The sequence below is a fragment of the Camelina sativa genome, chromosome 18, assembly GCF_030686135.1.
Source record: "Camelina sativa cultivar CO46 ecotype springtype chromosome 18, ASM3068613v1".
Taxonomy (NCBI): domain Eukaryota; kingdom Viridiplantae; phylum Streptophyta; class Magnoliopsida; order Brassicales; family Brassicaceae; genus Camelina; species Camelina sativa.
The window spans coordinates 880,414-899,538 of NC_141897.1; the positions used below are offsets into that span (position 1 = coordinate 880,414).

A 19,125-nucleotide genomic window follows, 5' to 3' on the forward strand; every position below is an offset into this window, starting at 1 on the left:
GTGTAAATAAATAGCAACGTTTGAAGTTTGAAGTTGAACCATCTTGATTCTTGAATTTGTTCTTTCATCAAGTTTGTCAAATACAGATTTAGGTTTAGTTTAAGTCGTAACATTCAAAATAAAAAGATACGTTTGATGAAAAATACATCCATCTCATTTCAAGAAATAAAAAGCAGATAGGATCTGCTAGTTTTCTATATTTGTGTTCGATTTACAGTTTATGTTACAAAAGACTAAATAAATTTTAGTTAAATTATTAGGTTTTAGCCTTTTAGGATTAGTCTCCATTGTGTTCTAAATTTCCATGTTGTTGCAAAACTTTTAATAGGATTACATAACTTACAACCTCTCTCTCTCTCTCTAGTTTCTAAAACTACCATTCATCTGGTAAAACACTAATTCAGCACCAGAAATATAACCAGATGTTCTAGAGAACTGTTTTACCCAACTATTCACTGAGAAGAACTTTGTACTTTTTTAAAAATGATTTACATGAAAAATAAGATATACCTTTTGCTTGTCTTTCTTTATAACGATGTTGATTAATCTTTGGATGGTCAAGCACCTGATTCATATGCCCAGAAGGTATCTGGATCAGGACAAAGAAGTGAAAAGTCCGGTACTTCGAGATTTGCGACATGCCAATCAAGGAACCGAGCTTGTGTTGACTTGAGTAACAAGAGGATTGTTGGTAACACCCACCACTTATCATCATCCCTGCCAAATAACATAACAAATTTTAACAGGTAACGGAGTAAAGAAGTTTGATGTTCAATAAACAAAAGCAATCATCAAACAGCGAAGAGCTCGAGTATATATGTCTCTAGTTCCAACAAAGTGTGAGGGTTTAAGGTCATAAAACCTATTAAACAACTCATTTAAAAAGGGTTTAAGGTTAAGACTGAATTAGAATATGGATGCGAAAGATTAGTTTCATGCGATCAAAATCTAAAATTCACAAATTCACATTAGGATGGACAAAAAACACTATTTATTACCTTATGGCGTTCCAGATGTTTGGTAGCTCGTCAGAGAAAAACCCGGAATGAATGACACCGCAAATGAAAGCCACAATCTGCAGAATACATGCCGAATAAGACACAGTAGTGAAAAAACCGAGGGCACTTGTTTTGAACACCGTTTGTATTGACTTACGACGTTTGTTAGAGATGTAGCGTTCCAAAGGCCGTAGATACGAGTAAGTGAGGCTCTTCTCATTTCTTTACTAAGTAACGCGTTAAGACCCGCAGGGAATGGGCAAAGCAGAGAGAGAGGGAGAATCAGGAGGATAGCAAGAAAGGCTGCAAGGGCAAGCCAATAGAACTGAAGTAATGCAAGTAGCGTAATTGAAAGATCAGCAAGGAGAAGGATGGAGATCAAACGGAGAAGAGTATCCTGCAGAAAACCCAAGAAGTTTTTGGCTTATGTTAACAAAAACAAACAAAAGAAAACAAATCACAACAAGAGTTATTCAGGAGAGAAGAAAATGTAACCTGACGCCCAACGGGTCGAGTATTGTTCAATAAGAGAGAAAATGGAAAAAGTAAATCCCTTCTGTACTGCAGAGAATCTAGTGAAATCTCATTGATGAGGCCTCCATTGATCCCACCATTGATTCTCTTTCGAGATAAGCCATGTCCTGGTTGGATCAAGTTTTGTTGCAACTCGATAAGAGATTTGCTGGGACATGCAGCGCTGTTCCTAGATAATGGAGTCAAGATTAAGCAGGTTAAGGATTCAAGTCTAAACCCAATACACAATTAGGTTCGATCAAAGAGAAGCACAATCTATCATGGCTCACCGAGGGGACTCGTCGTCACTTCTGAATGAAATTGATTGGTTTACATTGTTCAGAGGAAAATCGCCAACAAAAACCAATATACCGAGTTGGTAGTATCCTGAAGCTGTAGCTTGAAACCATCCAAGTTCAATTCTTACTCCATGGAATTCGAGTTGAGGATTTCCATGGCTATTTATCCACCTAATGACAGGAAGTAATGCTGAACGAATAGATCCGTGCCTCACAGTCCTAAGTTGGGCATTTAAACCGGCAACAAACCGGTGCCAAACACTTGGTGGGATGTGCTGCAATAGTGATTTGGAGCCTTTAGGAGTTTTTTCAACGTGGAGATTTTGGAAAAACAAAAACACAGAGAGAGATAAGCTAACCTGGCCAAGAAGATTTGTTAACAGTGTATCACTATGGAGACTATAAGGTGACATATAACTTCCATCTCCACCAAAAAGGATGCACATTGGGAATCTTTTCTGTATAATAGAGACCATATCTACACGCTTCTCATCACCGCCAAGAAAGAAATCTATGTACGCAACCATCAGATCTGGAGTGGCTCCAACCTGCTTCGACGTTGGACACAGACGGTCAAAATAAGAAGTCAAAGCTACATGACGGTGAAGAATTAAGGATAATATTAGCTGATAAGAACCCAAACCTTCATCCCTTTATAGAGAGCTCTAGATCTGCATGAGCGGAGGCAAGAGTGGTCATATTGAGATTTGACATATTCTTGAAGGCGGTGAATTTTTCTCCTGCGACGCCATTGTTTCCATGACCAGGCGCAAGGATTTGCAAGAACTGATAGAATGCTGTGGACAGAGCCTTCCCACCAATCATACGCTGCGGTAGAGTTGATCTCATCAATAAATCTGTTAAAAGCATCTTCATACCTGCGAAACAGAAACGTACAGATGAGTGGACATGTCTTGGATAAAGTGAGCCGATGGCCAATGTTAAGCAAAGAGTAGAAGAGAAGAAAATAGACTCGGGATTAATGCCATACATGGTCACTATTTCAAGAAATACTGGTTATGAGTAGCACAATAGAGATTCTTTCTTTATCTTGCCAACAGTTTTTAGTTCAACACTTCATTGAGACACTGAACGACAACAATCAGAACAGAATTCAACGCAGTCAAGTTATATCCTTACACTATCTCTATGATTGCATCAGGAGGAGAGTAGGGCAGATGCCAAGGTTCCCTGAAAGTGTTTGGACCCATGAAGTACATACGGTAGGCATGGGTTTGCGTATCCTCAGACTTTGCGCCTCGAACCTGGAACGACGAGAAACCAGCATTAGAGTTTGGTTGACAGATATTGGATCTGTATGTCGTACTGCGAAAAGACAAGACTTGAGAAAAGGGAATTTTCGCAGCTCGATACCTCAGAGAGTGACAGAAGATGGGGTAAACAATGAGCACTCTGGTGTTCGATGGAATTGGCACCATAGAAACTCAATCTGAGCAATTTGATACTTAATGTGCTTAGCAACAGACCCAAAACTACCACTACACAAGATAGAAGAAGAGCAAAGGGCAATGGCCCTCCAAATGCATAGACAAGCTCTTCCAGAGGTGTATAGCAGTTTGGCAATCTGTATTTGTCAGATACACATTTATAGGGGCAAACGGGTTCGCTAACTCCTCCTGCAGATTCAAAGCTCCTTGTCAAAAGATATCCTATTTAAGAAGAAACAAAAGATCAGGGAATGGACGAGCAAGAGAATTGTTAGATAAAATACCTCGTACATATACAAATTTTGCACGACTTGGAAGATGCTCAGGTGGGCAGGGTGTACACAGACGTTTTTCAGAGCCTTCAACATTCTTGTAAGTGCCAATAGGGCATTCCTGGAAGAACACATGGATCCAGAGATATCAAGTGTCAGGCACAAGTCAACAAGGCAGAGATTTGCATTCAAGAAAAACGAACAGTACTGGGACTGTCTAATTTTGCCCATTAATTTGCTGGGACAAGGGATAAGCAAATTGGCGAAAAGCTAAGACACATAGGTGGCTAGGAACGAAGAAACTACGACATAATAAACCATAAGACTTACCAAGCAAAATGTACCATATAATCCCTTTGGACACTTCTTCCCAGTCATTGTTCCCTCTTCCCCGAAACGACCTCCATTGTCCCCTGCACCTCCTCTGAAGACATAAAAAAAGCAAGCGATTCAAGGTCTGTGTATATCTTTCATGAAGACAAGACACGTTTTGCAGATTAAAAAAACTTCGTCAGTCTCATGAAGAAAATAGGACAGGCACAGTCTCAAGCATCAAACACTAAGGTACCATTATCCTCTCATGTTCATGGGGATTATAGTACTAAATCAGCGTGTATTTGCATGCTTTACACTGGTAACAACAAATGACCCAAAAGGTAGCAAGCACAGAAGAGAGATTGCTACAGTTATCAAGATAATGGTACATACCTACTGCTAATGGACCCCTTGACAGTTGCAACAGGAGAATACTCGTCCCCAGTGTGTAACATATCCCAGTGAAAATGAAGTCTCCCCCCTCCACCCCCACCACCCCCAAGAGGGCCACCCCGCCCCCCTCGAACTGATAGAGATGAATTCTTTGAGAGCTCAAGCATCTGAAGAAAAAGAAGAATCGTCCCACCAGATCCTCCACCAACTCCGCCGACCAAAGATCTGTTACCATTCACTATTGGCTTCCCAAGGCTTTGGCCATCAGAGCTCAGAGATCCACTCAGATTAAGTATGAAAAGAGGAAACTGGATGGAGCCAATAACTGAAAAGGTGGAAAACAAATATTGATAGGTCACTTGACTGTGCCAGATGAGTCAACAGATATTTCAATGGGTACCATTGGCTACCAGCTTTTCTTAAAATAATAGAAAAATACTTAAGTACTGACCTATCATCCCTCCACCAGTCACATCCCCATACGATTTATCTGGACTTTCTGCTCCGCTCCCCAACTCACAGGGAAAATCAGGATCGCCGTAAGTATGACCTCCGTTGCATACTTTCCCATTGAAAATGCCTGATCCCCCTCTTCCTCCATGCCCAGCACCACTACCAGCCCCATTTGAAGAAAGCCCCTTTCCCAAGCCACCACTACAACCTGCCATAGAATTTTTTGTATAGTATAAGAAACCACATTTATCTTATTATATACATAGAAAGCTATTCAAAAATTAATGACTTAGTAAGAATCCTTCTGCAGTGAAAAGGCAAACAGCTATAGTACTTTGCTGAAAATGGAACACAAGGGTGATTTTCATAGTTTATATACCAAATTCAGATGCAGTGATCAAGCCATCATCAGTAACTACAACCGTTCTCGCCCTGTGGATTTGAATTATGCTTCCTTTCACAAGACCACTCACAAGAATGTCCTCGACTCGACATATCTAGAAAATGAATAATTATGAAAAGTTCGAAGTTGAAAATAAGAGAAAATCATTATCAAGTAGCAGTCAAGTCTAATTTTTCTTACTCCAGGAGGGTAACGCAGAAAAGGTTACTATGCACAACTAGAGGTACTATAGGAATATTGAAACTCCCAACTGTTTGGTTTATTTTAGCAAACAGTTTCGGTCAGCCTAATAATTATCCAATAGTAGACTCTTACTTGCGTAATTACCTAATACGTAGAACAACGTCTAAATAATTTTGAACTACCAAGATACTTCTTAATCAAACAAACCTGAAGGGAAAACGATAGTGTGTAATTGACATGGCAATCATCCGGTGGACTAATCAAGTCTATTGGGCATGTCTTGCTCTCACAAAGGGTCCGAGTAACCCTGTCAAAAAGAAAGAGATTTTCTAGCACAAGGGTTCCAATTATTAAGTCTAGCTCTAACCACCGTCATAATAATAATGTAAGCGTATAGGAAGTCATACTCACGCGTTTTTGCTTTCGTAATCATCAAGTGGTGCTTGAAGTACTGAACCTGGTCCAACCTGCAAAATTGAGGAACTGTTAAAAAAGAGTTTTCATAGTTCACCGATGACTATGCCTATGTAAATGTTTGTAAATGACAGACAGAAACCTGATCTCATAACAACATAGAGATATATAAGTCAACAAAAGTTGGACAGATATCATTTTAAAAGAATAGTTTCTTACAGTTATGTTGTAAAACTGAGATAAGGAAAGCCTCTGGCCTTTAATTGCATCCCCAGGACCAGTGAGCGTCAACATTCCTTGACCATATACACCCAAGTTCGCATTAGAAGTAATGACGGAATTTTCCTACAAGAAGAAAAAGTCAAAATCTGTCTTCCAATCAAACAATCGGGGTAAATAAGACATTATAAAATTTACAAGTTTACCGTTAGAACTGCAAGGTTGCGAACTTCTAGGACGGAGGAAGGCACCGCAGGGTTTCCTTCACCATCAATTTTAATCACAGAATTCAACATGAGCAGCATCTTCGTAACAAGTCGTAATGCACCAAAAACCTTCATTTAAGGACAATATAACTTAGCATATAGGAGGAGCAGGATGGTAAACGAGAAACAAGATTGTTGCTGAATGGTTAGGAACAAGAACTTGCCTTTATTACGGAGTTACTCATTAAAAGCTCTTCTGCAACAAGCTCAAATTCTGAAATTGGATACTTTGATAACCCAAAGACAATGCTGCTTCCCCTATAAAGACTGATTTGGCCTCTGACCTTTACAATCAGAATAATAAATAAAAACCATTTAAGGGTAGTACCACCATCAAAAGTATTTAAAAAAGAGAGACGTAAGAGCTTCTATTTAAGCATCCTTTAATAAGATCAAGAAGTGTGAAATTGCTAGGTCACTAGTAAAAAAATATATATAGAGAAAGCATTCATTTTATGGTATAAACTATATACCGTAGACTAAAAAAGGTTTACATGGATCACAAAAGAATCAGGGAAGAAGAAACTCAGGACTATATCAAAAGAAAAGATAATAGAAATTTTGGAAATTAACTGACCTGCATTCTTGTCCATAGCAGCGGGACCAAAACTTTTGCATTATTATCTACATAGATGTTTGACCACAGAGGTCTTGTAGGAAAATCGAGCAACGGAGTTTCTGTCTCTGTAGTCATGTTTTCGTTTCCAACCCTTAAACTAACTAATTCTGCATTGAAATATGTTCCAGCAGCTCCAGCATTTTTGGGGCACCCAATACTTGCGCCACCTGCAGTGAATAGAACCAGATAATTTTGTATGGATTAACTGCTGATGTTCAACACAGCCTAATATAAAAAACTATATCCACAGGAAACAAGAGAGGACATCAAGTTTACCCATAATGAGGAAAGGGGAAATATATTCCAGATGGTTATAAAAACTACTTGAAAGCAATGATAAAAACAGAAAACTTGCATAAGCGCTGAAAGGTAGCAAACGAAATACAAACCATGCACAAGAACTTTGATATCTTCTTGTATGCTGTAACAGTCAAGGGAGATCCTTCCTCCACCACCTCCACCCCATCCCCTCCCACCCGATGCAGATAATTTACCGTAACCCTTCCTGCAAATTCAAATGATACATGAGAAAGATTGAACTGAAACAAAATTAACGAGTGACCATCCAAAGCCCTTGATATACCATATTCCTATGACAAAATCTGATGGTACGATCAATTTCAAAGTATATCCAGAAATTTTGTTACTGCCACGTTGCAGCACTAAACAGATATCAAATTTAAAGTATACCCAAAATTTGCAAGTGATTGAGATAGGACTCAAATGGGAAGCATGAACTTACAGCTTTACTGAATGAATAAAGATACTTCCTCCAGATCCTCCACCCCCTTCCTGTCCACCATCACCACCATCTGCTGAAACAGATCCATTCATATGTATTGTGTCATTCAATAGGAGTTTGACACGACCTCCACCTTTGCCTCCGAATTCCGTAGTGGACTTAACACCTCCCTCGCTCCCATAGCTCCACGGTTCATGCAAAGACGACCAAGCATAAACGTCACCACCCCAATAGGTTGTTTTATTGCTCTTGAGACACGAAGCACCTCTCCCACCATGGCCTCCACCCGCACCATCAGTACCATATGGTGTTCCACTAGTCTGAGAAGGTGGTGGTCCAGCCAATGCTGTCGTGTAGATAGAAGAATTGGTATCCATTGTTAAATTGACAGCAGAGAAAACCACAGAACCGGCAACGATTCTTGCTGATTGACCCACATGAATATTTCCAGAAACATTGAAGGTGATCATACATCCATAAATGGGGCAATCAACTAAGACATGGGCAAGTATGTTCAGATTGCCCGTTCCATATACATAAAGATCAGAATCGAAACGCAAATTCGAGTTCACTGTACAAGTGGTATTCAACGAGCCAACACCATCCAGGTCCTGACAAGTCACGTTACTGGGAGCACTAGAATTCCCAGAATCTACATCTGAAAACAATCTCAAAGGGCTCTCAAATTCAGTGTCCACCACATACTGTGATAAGCTGAAACATGGCGTGGACACCAAAAAGAAAAACAAGAACACGAATCCAAGCATCACCAACGAAATCCAAAATCAGTCGCACACTGTCCCAGAGAAACAAAACAACACTGACGACATCTAAGAAGTCGCAATTCTCAGTCTCGCTTGAGTTCAATTCCGTAGCGATTCCACAAAAAAAAAGGAAACTAATCTTTGAATTCACCAACTACTTCCACAAAATCTGAACAGATTCTTCTTCTGCAACAGTAAAGCAAACAATCGAATAAGAAATTTTTCAAAAAAGAAAAAAAAAAAAAAGAAGAAAAAACCTAAAAAGGCGGAAAAAACAATGAGTACGCAACAACGCGACGCGAAGAGAGTTCAGCGATACGTCATCCATCAACATACAGAGAAACGAAGAAGGCAAAGAGAAGAGAGTGGGAGAAATGCTAAACCTGATTGAGAAATCGAGCGAGAAAACGAAGGAAAAAAATCAGTATGAAGCTTTAGGGATCTTAAGGAGAAGTGAGAGTCAGAGATGGTCTTTTTCTGTTTTACTTCGCTTTCCCTTTTTTTTTTTTTTTTTTTTTTTTTCTTTTCCTTCAGCGTATGAAAAAGAGAGAGAGAGAAGAGAGAGGACTGTTATGGAGTTGAAGCTACGCTTTAAATCTAATGTACAGCTGTCCTCTGCATCCAAAAAAATAAATAATTTTTTTACTTTCTTTTTTCATTCAAAATTTCAAATCTTGTTTATGTAAATTATTAATTTCACATTAAGTAAATTTGATTAATGTGTGTAATCTATATAGAATCACATAATTCAGTAGAAAAAATATATTGTTTTGCTTTGATAGGATTGAAATTAGTATAAATTTAATGACTTGAGTTAATCAAAATGCCCTTTGTTTTTTTTTATTCCCACAAATCACGAGACTACCCCTTCTGAGTCTGCAGGTGTGTGTGATGCAACCGTTACAAAATTTCTTTTGTCCGTACTATAATATCTTGAGACTTAAAATACTTGAGGCGGGTCAAAGATAATAATATCGTAGGAAAACCAAAATTAAAGAATTGAGTCCAAAAAATATCTAATTTAGTTGTTGACAAAAAAATATATGTATATCTCTAATTTAGTTGTTGACAGAAAAAAAAAATCCAATTTGGTTTAAAATATTAGAGACGACGGTTTACTCCATCGATTCATATCAATCCTTATATATACTCGAATAAATTGTTAGATAAGATTAAGAACAAAATATTGAGCTACTGTATATGATTAAATTCCAAATTATTTTCCTTTTTTGGCATGTTTCAGTAGTTTAAAAAGAGGAAATATGAGGCGTGACAAAAGCCAATATTTAGGGGAAAATTTAAGAGATTGATTTAAAAGGGCCAACTATATCCCTGAATCGAGTAAGCACGTCTAAAGTTCACGGCATCTATCTACACATTTCGGGATATTTTTTATTTTTTTTCACTTCAAAGAAAAACTATATTCCAGTCCGTGAGAGAGAGAGTCTCTTCCATTTTTGTGTCTCTCTGTATGTTTTGTATTTGAATTAAAAGCCAAAGCTAAAAGCCTCGAGGGTTTCTTGTCTGTTTGAGGTTAAACCAGAAATACAAAAGAGCGTTTCGTGTCGTTCGGGAAAACGTTTACACTTGTGGACCCAACAATGAGTCTAATTCATCACCGTCGCATGTTCGTCATGACATGTGTTCAAGATCACGAAGAACCCCATCTAACACACGAATAGTCCGTCCAAACAAAATCTAACGTTTTCGTGACTATTAGCCCAATCCATTTTCATCAAACCAAAAAGGAAAAAAAACCATGTCGGCTATTTTCTTTATCCAAACAACCTTGACCAAAGCCAAAAAAAAACAAATCATACCAGACCAACCTCGGATATATTAACTTTAAACTTGAGGATATATTCGAGGATATAAATTCGAATCTTAATCTAAACCTAGACCGTATTAAAGTTTTCATCAGTGTTAACGAGAAACTTTGAAATCCAAAATGGGACAACTTCATAAAGCCATGGACGGATCCCGAACAAAAACTTGCACATATACCGAATCAATAATTTCAGACAAACCGACAATAAAATATTCAAAAACCATATGTAAAGCAAAAAGCTTGTAATCATATCAATATCACCAAACACCACCACCAGGTTTAACTATGGGTAGGCTTCAGATATCTGACTACAATAATAGAGCATCTGAGCGTATTTTAATAATACACGGTAAAAACAAAAACCAAAAACATACAAGCCCAAAGGATTTACGGACCAAATACTTTTTCCCCCAGGCTTACTACTTAGGTACCTGTTTCTCTGCATAACCATTTACCTGTTGCTGTGTTTAGGCGAGCCAAAAAGGCACATAATACCTTGCAAGCAACCGGAAGTCACCAGATGTTTGTTTTGGACCCGTGACAGCATGGAACCAAGCCGGTGTATTTGCAAAAGAGTTTATAAACCCGTTGCATCGAAGTTTTGTCTTTCTCACCCTCAGCCATTGTAAGGATGTTTTGGGTTTTGTGACGTCTGGTTAGGTTGAGATTGCTGTGGGCCTGAAAGGTTTAGTGGCTGTGTGTTGTAGTGTGAGAAAGGCTGCGAGTAAAGCGAATTTGGGAGACCCTGAGCCGGAGTTTTAGACAAGAGTCGTTAGCATCTTTTAACCAGAAATGTGTAAATATAGATAAAGAAAGCGAAGACAAGTAAATCCTCAAATGTTTGCTAATTGTATACGTAGACGCAAACAAAGAATCAAGTTTTAGGATTGTTCACATCAGAAGGACAAACCTGAGACTGGAGATTAGGATTGTTCACACCAAAAGGATTTTGTTGTCCATCATCCTGGGATGTGTCGATAAAGCCAGCTTGGGTGAAAAGACCTTGACCTCCATGTGCCATGTACTCCTGCATATGCAAAAAACACGGCTCAGATAAGGGTGTAAGAATATTAAAAAAAACTGTCTTAGAAAGAAAGGTAACGTGAAACAAACCTGAGACATGAAATCATTATTTCCGCTGAAACGAGAATAGCCACCTTGAGAATTCTGGTTCATGAAGTTTCCAGGAAACGCCCCATGTGCTCCTTGTGTGGCGTAATCAACAGCATATCCACCTTGTGAGGCCTACCAAAAACAATTATGGTCCAGAAGTTTAGAAATACAGCCATCGCGAAAAAAGGTAGTGATCCTAGGAACGACACTAAAAAAGAGAAAATATGCTTATCCCATTATCATATCCAAAGTATGAAATTTCAAATGGCTACGAAGAGACACTGCACCTGTGTAGAAAAGTCAGCCATGTCGTAAGGACCATGAGATCCCTGGCTCTTAACATCATCACTCAAGAAATCCTGATGGTATTGGTAATAATGAGATTAGATTACAGAAAAATAGGTATAATACACTGCGACTGAATCACAAAATAACATTATATAAGAAGACAACCTGTGATATGCCACCCATAGAAAATCCATCCCTGAATGCTTGGCTACCCTGGAGAGGTAACTAGCACGTCATGATCCAGAATAAAACAAAAAAACCGAGGTCTAATGCATCAAAAATTAGATGAAAGTAATAAACTTTGAAAGAGATCCAGGCAGTATTTACATATCCAGGTTGGGATAGCGGACCAACAGGTGAAGGCTGGCTATTTGGACTATCAAGCGGGAAGTTTAGATTAGGGCCAATAGTTCCAACATTATGTTGGGTAGCTTGTTGGTGCGGAAGATGGCCTCCAACTGAAGTCCCACGACCAGCTCCAAAACCATGATTTCCAGGTTGAGGAGCATGAGGAACAACACCCACAGGTCCACGAGTTGGAATAGCGTATGGCTGAGAAGGAGGACCACCGGGAAAGGGTGAAAGTGGAACCCTAGGCATCGGGTAGCCAGCTGGGTGTAGTCCAGGTCTAGCACCATTAGGTGGGCCAGAAGGAAGATAGGAACCACCAGCTGATAGATAGAAGATTTCAATATGAATGCCTAAAGCACATTTAAACAACACAAGACACAAAAGGAATACTGAACATTTACCCCTTCCTCGACTGCCTCTTCTGTCAGCATTAGGATTACCCGAACCAAAATTATCATTTCCCATCATGCCAGCGCCACCACCATAAATTAGCCTCCGATCATTGTAAATCTAACAAGGACGAAAGAGGATTAAAGTTCATATTGCATGTCACTGTAATCTAGATTGACCGACATAGAGGTTCATTTGGTACCTTTCTTGGTTTCTGAAACTGTACCATGCTCTGCTTTAAATTATTAAGAGGTCCTTCGACCAAACACTCGTGTTCCTGCCAATTAAAGGAAAACAAAGTACTCAATATAGTATCATACAGTCATATTTCTCTAATCAATTCTGGACTCGAAAGGAAACATCCCAAAAGTTCACAAGAACAGATTGTAACAGTTGAGTGGCAACAAATGGTGAAGACAACTATCCATTCCACAGAGTAAAATAACTCATTCCCCCTACATACCTTGTAATGTGTCAACAATCCATTCCACAGAGGCTGTTTACTAAGAACCTTCGGGTTTCCGAGAATAACTATTCCATAACGAGCACGCGTAAGTGCAACGTTGAGCCTCCGTGGATCATTAAGGAATCCAATGCCCTGAAAACCATATAACCAGTAGTTACATGTCATTTCCAACAATGTTTTTTATAAGTAATGTACCACATGAAACAGGAAAATCATTAAACAAAGTACGAACTGTAGAGTATTATAAAAGGAAAAGTACAATACACACCTGATGCTCGTTACTTCTCACACAGGACAATATGATGTAATCTTTTTCCCTTCCTTGAAAAGAATCAACACTGGCAACCTGTAGATTCGAGAGACGGTTAAATAAATGATAGGATCAAATAAACCTTGTTAACAGACCTTGATAATACTACCTCAATTTCCTTGTAAAGTTGCTGTCGGAGAGAACCATTTCTTGCCATGTAATTAACAATGTATGCCCTTTGTCCCTCATATGGAGTTATCACACCAATCTGATAAACATGAGCATAATTTGATAACGTCAACAGATACCGAAAGAAATTATACTAGAAATTAGTTAAGGATCTCAGTACACTCACCTGACTGGGGACAACTCCACTCTTTAAGAAAGCAGTCACAAGTTTCTCCACATTAGCAGCCTCAGTTCTATTAAGATACGATGTTCCACTAGCACTGATCTCCTCTTGTCCCAGCTACAAATTAAAAGACGAGAAGTGAAGACTAATATTAGGCTTGTTTAAAATGAGTTCCTGAAGTTGGGTGCCAGGCCAATGGATCTGATTTACCATAAATCGTTCAAAACTATTCCACTGTGATTTGATACCTGAACATAGAAAAACATGGGCCGGTTAGGCATAGGCCATGGGAAATCAATCCCTGTTGTTTGCCTCTCAATAATTGTGACTCCATTCTGTAGAGTTCCTTCATAGAAGCTGTTAGATGGGAACTCGGACAAAGCTGGATGCATACGATATTGAACCTGAAATGAAGAATATGATATGAAAATATTAAGTGAGGAGTCGTACACACAGTGAAAGGGAAATATAAGATAGTATCTTCCTTATTCACTGTGAAGCATCACAAGAACGAGAAAATAATTATCAGAAAATTGTAAATAGTTTTTTTTATAAATAAAATGAGAATATTATCAAATAAAATTCCATTTTAAGTGGTGAAATCTGCTACGTTAGAGCTGAGTGTTTGATATAGTACCTGCAATCTGATTGGTTTGATACCAAGAAGCACAAGTCGTTCAAAGAGAGACTGTGCCAAGCCAGCACGAGCTGCTTTCTTGCACATAATGACGGGGCCAAGCTGACAATGATCACCAACAAGAACAACCTAGACCAGAAACTTCTGTTAGCAACCAATAGCAGATAATGATAACAAGTCAGTTCACTGGAACCCTAATACCTGTTTTACTCCAAGGACCAAAGGAATAAGGCACTCAGGTTCTGTTGCTTGAGTAGACTCATCAATAAGTACCTATCAGAAAGGAACGGCGTATCAGTTTCCATACAATTAAAGATGCTCAATAGTAAGTAAATATTGCTAACCTGTTTAAATCTAACGTTTGACAACCGAAGATCCGCAGCACCAACACACGTGCAGCATATGACATCAGCACTCTGGGTTATCTCACGTTCTGTTGCTCTTTTCAAGTTTTTGTATTTCTTTTCATCACTGCTCGACAGCTCACCTAGTGATAATAAAATACAAAAAGCAAATAGTATAAAAGCTATGATCACTTCAATTGTCACAGGGTGCAAGCACAACAAGAAATTTCATCAGATCAATTACAAGAAACTGGCAATAGAAATGTAAATGAAAATTCGAAGATGTCAACAAGTTGAAAATGCGGGACCTTGTTCATCTTTCAACTGCTGTAGCTTATGCAGCTCGCTCTTCTCAGATGTGTCCAAATGTCGTACCTAAAAGCAACCACTTATATGAATTATCTTCAAAGAAAAGAAGATAAGAGGGACAGAATGAATCAGAGCGTTACAGCGTGTCCCCAAGTTTACTAACCTGGTAGTGAAGGGTTAAATGCTCTACAGGAGAACTTACAGCTTCCCTTGATTTTGCACAAAGGCGAACAACCTGACATCAGAGTAGTAGAAAGATTCAAAAGAAGCAGTATACTCTTAAATAAAATTTGATGGCGGGAACCTTCAAAAGAATAAATAAATAGGAGTATCAACCGTCTTCCGAGAACCTTTTATAGAAAAACTGGACCGCGGAGGTTCAAGAGTTTACCTTTAAACCAGTAGCACTAATTTTTCCAGCTAGTTGGTCTACAGCAACATTACTTGGGGCACAAACGAGAACCTGTCACGCAGTAATAATAAATATCTGGTAGTCAACTTACAAAAAGCATCTGAAGGAGGGCGATAAAAATCAGCTTTACCTGTCCCTGGCCCTGTTTTGCCATGTGATACACAATTGCTGCAGAAGTCACAGTTTTACCCGTGCCAGGTGGACCTTGGATCAAGCTGATGGGCTTCTGAAGGACACTTTTTGCCGCATTAACCTGCTCAATGATACGATAGAACCTGTTATAAATCCGTTTTATAGATAACAGATATTAATTACTCATTTTGTTACCAAAGCAAATGGGATCCAAAACGATTCTGAAAGTTTCAAGACGACAATTACGAGAAACATTCTTTGTGAACTTGAAAGCAATTGATTACCTGAGATGCATTCAGTTCTGGAAGACCAGGTACCCCAAAACGTCTAGGTAGTGTGTTACGAACCATCTGCGCCTCAACTTCATGTCCGAGCAACTGATGGTAAATATAACTTCAACGAATACAAACAGAGTGATTTAGTGGTTAAATTAGCATGAAGTGACAAAGGGACACGCACCAAGAAGGAGAAAGGCTTTCCGTTGACTAACTTACCCACTCACACTTGTTTCATCTACCGCAAAGTTCTTCATTGCTCCCTGCATTCGATCAAAGCTTGTACTTTTCCAAACAAAATCAACACTGAATCCATGGTTCACGTCAATAGGAACTCCCTGCAGACGAGTATGTAAGCTTGAACATATCTCTACATGTTGATGTCAAGAGCAAAGCTAACTAACAATGGAAATAAACTAACCTGATTAGCTCGGAGTTCAAGAGCAACCTCCTCTTGTGCCGTTAGCTTGATCTGGAGGATTTTTAAAATCGTTAAGGACCTAAACACTATATCAATTACAGGGTCCACCCTACTAACAGAACAAATATTATGTAAACCTAACAAAACCGAGAAAGAAGTATACCACATGTCCAACTGATTGCCAGGCTGAATGAGCAGCATCTCCTGAGTAGCGCAGACGTAGTTCATCACCCGGAACCAATCGTAATTCATTTTCCTCCTGCATCAAAAGTTCAAATCGGGAAATGTTCTAATAAATCTCAATAGCGACCACTAGATTTTAACCACCTTCGGGAAGACGAAGTATGCAACACGCTTCTTGTTAAGACCAATATCCCACCGAACTGTGAGGTTTTCCTTGCTTTGAGACTCTTTCATCATCTACAGCAGAATCAAGATGATAAGCCCCAACATAACAAGTAGAAATGGGACATGAAAAATAATCCCCAAAAAAACTATGAATTACTAAATACACACCTTGTCATAGTCTGCTTCAAGCTTGATTAGAGGTGCAAACACATTTTGATACTGCAAACCACCAGAAAGGATAAGTGTAAAGAATAATACTAAGACTGACAGTAAATTGGCATGATGAATTTGCGGTTACTCTAACAAAGAGTTACTATTTTTCAATATAAGGCAGAGAAAATCTATACCTGATATGCATCTTCATACTTAGGTTGAACAGGCTGAGGTTCATCGTCTACACCAGGTTTTTCAAGGTCTTCAAGAGTAGCATCCGGATTTGTCTTCCATAATTCCTCTATCTTGTTTATTTGCTGTGCGCTAATTTGGCGTGCCCGCAGCTGTTCCTGCTCTGATGGGACCTGTAAAAACAAGAGTTAATAATAGCTCTCACATGAGCATGTCTTCAAAAGAAGAAAAATGCAAGGACAGAAACTAACCTTAACAAGCCAGGGGAGGAAACACCTATCGTCAATCAAGGGACACCACTGACTTAGGTCCCAGTTCATATCCTTGAGGGCATTAACATTTAAACAAGGATCTCTACAGAGAAGGACGACGACACTGTCTGTCTTTGCTGAGATGAAACCGAGGAGAAAGACATTTCGACACCCACAGTTGTAGCATTCAAGAATTGTTTCCCCTAGTGGACTGTCTCTATGGAGACAAACTTCCTTGTGTTTAGCTCGAACCTTAAAAATATAACCAACAGAAGGAAATATTGTTTAAAAGGGTAAATTACAGAAGTAATCATATCTCATAACAATGGTGCAGTAAACAAACCAAACTAGATACATAATACCACCAGCCTTAACCACAACACGTCCATTAAATGAATTCCACAAAGGGAGGACGAGAAAGAAATAAACAGATTACTAACCAGATGATTCACAATATGCGAGCCCGAGGTGTTCCCCCTTGAATTGCAGAACCACTTTCTACAGGAAGCCACATTACACCTAACCACGCAAGCAGGGTTCGAGATACCACAATACTTACAAGCGTGCTCCGTGAAATCATTCTGACCATAATCGAAACCATCATCATCTCCAGTCTCCTCGAAGTTCAAATTTCCGATACCAGCGGCCAATGCATCAACCTGACTAGTACTACTAACACCACCACGTCCCGCTTTTGCACCATTCCCGGCACCGGCAGAGAGGGAAGAAGGTGACGAAGCCTCGGAATGATGATCCGCGGCAGCTCCTCCTCCACCACGATCGGAAGCGTCAACGATTGAAATAGAATCAGACGGGGTAGGCCATGCCGTCGGTGATCCAAACTCCGGGTAATCAAACTCCGAATCACCTTGAGTATCGAATTCCAAAAAGTTATACGCGTCGGCCACCGTGTCAGGCTGCGATACGGTGTCAAAGAGATCGCTCTGTTGAGAATCCATTAGAAAAGAATCTGGGGAGAAATCAAGCTCCCTGGTTACGATCGTGTCGCTCTTTGACTCGTCTCTTCTTCAATTGCTTTTTTTTTTTTTTTCTCCAGTACGAACGAGAGAGTTAGGGCTAGGGTTATGCACAAGTGAAAACGGACCCTTACAAAAAGAAAAAATAAGGCTAGAGAGAAGAAGAAAGAGGGGCGCGTGGGAAAAAAAAATAATAATAATAAGGTGTGCGTTGTTTACACGCGCCGTGGTCTATGTGTTATGGGCTTTACGTTTTGGGCCCTTTCTCGTTAGGTTTAACCGTTTAACACTTTTCGTCGGACACGGTGGCCGAACTAGAGTAAAAGTGGTAAGTTAGAGACAAATAAAAAAGGGGTTTGAGTAAAACATTCTTCCAAATTAAGGGCTGACTAGTTTTTACTGTTGTGGTTACGGAAAATTGCGGAAACTGACTGATGCAGTTTCAAGTGTTATTAAAAGTTTTTAATGACTAATTTAGCGTTTTAAAATGGTTGTGTTTACTAGAGGTAGTGGGAGAACCAATCAACACCTAAGTGGAACAAGATTTGCATTCCCTATGAATGTACAGTTCTAATAATCTATGTCACTAACTCTGGTCTTTGGAGTGTAGATAGTTTATTTAGACTGTAGGTTCTTATTCCAGTTTTGCCATGGGAAGCTATAGCATTTAGCCGTCCTATGCTTGTGATTGTCCTTGTTGTTTTTCCTTGGATTTGTTTCGAGTGTTCTTCATACCTTATGGTCCTTCCGTGTGGTCACGTTGGACCAACTCGTTCACCTCCGTCGCTAGGTGGAAAACCAGACTTTTTAGATCTCATCACTTGTGGTTTTGAGTGAAGATGTTTAGATAAATTGAGCTATTTACTCAAAACCATACTTTTACATCTCATCACTTGTTTTTATAAGGTGTTGATATCTCTGAGGATTTGAGTTATTTTTCTTTTGATGCTAGAATTTGTATTGGTTCTGCATATACAGATTCATTTCTTGCCACTATATACTATATAGTCATAATTGGTATCATAATTGTACGACGACTCCAAATCTTGATGTAACTATGCACCTTTTTTTAAAAAAAATTACTTTTATAATAAATCATTGTAACAATGCGTTTTGAAGACAAGAAATAGCGATGTATTTATTTGGTCGATGCCAATATTTTAATTTAGTTTCTCTATATATATAACCTTATATCGCTTATACTCAAAGAACCTTATACAGTATTTGTCTTGAGAAACACATGAAATCAACAATTAACCATTGGATTCTTAATCCCACCATTGATGCCCCAGCATGATTCATGAAGCTCCCCATTAAGTTTTGGCCAGATCAGAT

General features: G+C 39.1%; 2 protein-coding genes across 6 annotated transcripts; both read right to left on the minus strand.

Annotated features, from left to right (window-relative positions):
- Positions 1 to 242: 242 nt before the first annotated feature.
- Positions 243 to 8,900, minus strand: LOC104763029 (uncharacterized). Of its 5 annotated transcripts, none has more exons than XM_087499152.1 (23): positions 8,685 to 8,900; positions 7,538 to 8,487; positions 7,185 to 7,300; positions 6,754 to 6,962; positions 6,341 to 6,460; positions 6,117 to 6,245; positions 5,911 to 6,036; positions 5,689 to 5,744; positions 5,485 to 5,584; positions 5,071 to 5,188; positions 4,690 to 4,899; positions 4,239 to 4,563; positions 3,861 to 3,954; positions 3,543 to 3,651; positions 3,185 to 3,447; positions 2,951 to 3,075; positions 2,454 to 2,688; positions 2,170 to 2,358; positions 1,802 to 2,085; positions 1,494 to 1,695; positions 1,156 to 1,395; positions 999 to 1,075; positions 243 to 717 (listed from the first exon to the last, which is right to left on the minus strand). In XM_087499152.1, exons 2-23 carry the CDS (start codon positions 8,302 to 8,304, stop codon positions 558 to 560), a joined length of 4,254 nt encoding a protein of 1,417 aa, XP_087355278.1. In that variant the 5' UTR covers positions 8,305 to 8,487; positions 8,685 to 8,900; the 3' UTR covers positions 243 to 557. The 5 variants fall into 5 exon arrangements, with proteins under 5 accessions (XP_087355278.1, XP_087355276.1, XP_087355277.1 ...); XM_087499150.1 differs by having other exon boundaries at positions 1,494 to 1,701; positions 8,685 to 8,869; XM_087499151.1 differs by having other exon boundaries at positions 1,494 to 1,701; positions 8,587 to 8,869.
- Positions 8,901 to 10,356: 1,456 nt separating this feature from the next.
- LOC104760197 (regulator of nonsense transcripts 1 homolog) lies at positions 10,357 to 18,000 on the minus strand. The gene is made up of 29 exons (XM_010483084.3): positions 17,254 to 18,000; positions 16,814 to 17,065; positions 16,565 to 16,735; positions 16,386 to 16,436; positions 16,197 to 16,289; positions 16,033 to 16,128; positions 15,870 to 15,920; positions 15,668 to 15,786; positions 15,458 to 15,566; positions 15,172 to 15,294; positions 15,021 to 15,092; positions 14,793 to 14,864; positions 14,629 to 14,695; positions 14,321 to 14,463; positions 14,178 to 14,249; positions 13,977 to 14,105; positions 13,588 to 13,743; positions 13,343 to 13,456; positions 13,157 to 13,255; positions 13,006 to 13,083; positions 12,735 to 12,869; positions 12,474 to 12,548; positions 12,283 to 12,391; positions 11,858 to 12,201; positions 11,696 to 11,743; positions 11,530 to 11,601; positions 11,243 to 11,374; positions 11,040 to 11,156; positions 10,357 to 10,874 (listed from the first exon to the last, which is right to left on the minus strand). Exons 1-29 carry the CDS (start codon positions 17,770 to 17,772, stop codon positions 10,746 to 10,748), a joined length of 3,747 nt encoding a protein of 1,248 aa, XP_010481386.2. The 5' UTR covers positions 17,773 to 18,000; the 3' UTR covers positions 10,357 to 10,745.
- Positions 18,001 to 19,125: the final 1,125 nt, after the last annotated feature.

Excerpts from the sequence above, each read along its gene's own strand:
- LOC104760197 (XM_010483084.3), bottom strand. The coding sequence starts at position 17,772 with ATGGATTCTCAACAGAGCGATCTCTTTGACACCGTATCGCAGCCTGAC. Across the intron at positions 14,865-15,020 it reads TTAGTGCTACTGGTTTAAAG|GTTGTTCGCCTTTGTGCAAA; the intron begins GTAAACTCTTGA and ends CTCTGATGTCAG. Across the intron at positions 13,256-13,342 it reads GTGGAGTTGTCCCCAGTCAG|ATTGGTGTGATAACTCCATA; the intron begins GTGAGTGTACTG and ends CATGTTTATCAG.
- LOC104763029 (XM_087499150.1), bottom strand. The coding sequence starts at position 8,304 with ATGCTTGGATTCGTGTTCTTGTTTTTCTTTTTGGTGTCCACGCCATGT. Across the intron at positions 6,246-6,340 it reads TGAGTAACTCCGTAATAAAG|GTTTTTGGTGCATTACGACT; the intron begins GCAAGTTCTTGT and ends CCTTAAATGAAG. Across the intron at positions 1,702-1,801 it reads AGTGACGACGAGTCCCCTCG|GAACAGCGCTGCATGTCCCA; the intron begins GTGAGCCATGAT and ends TCCATTATCTAG.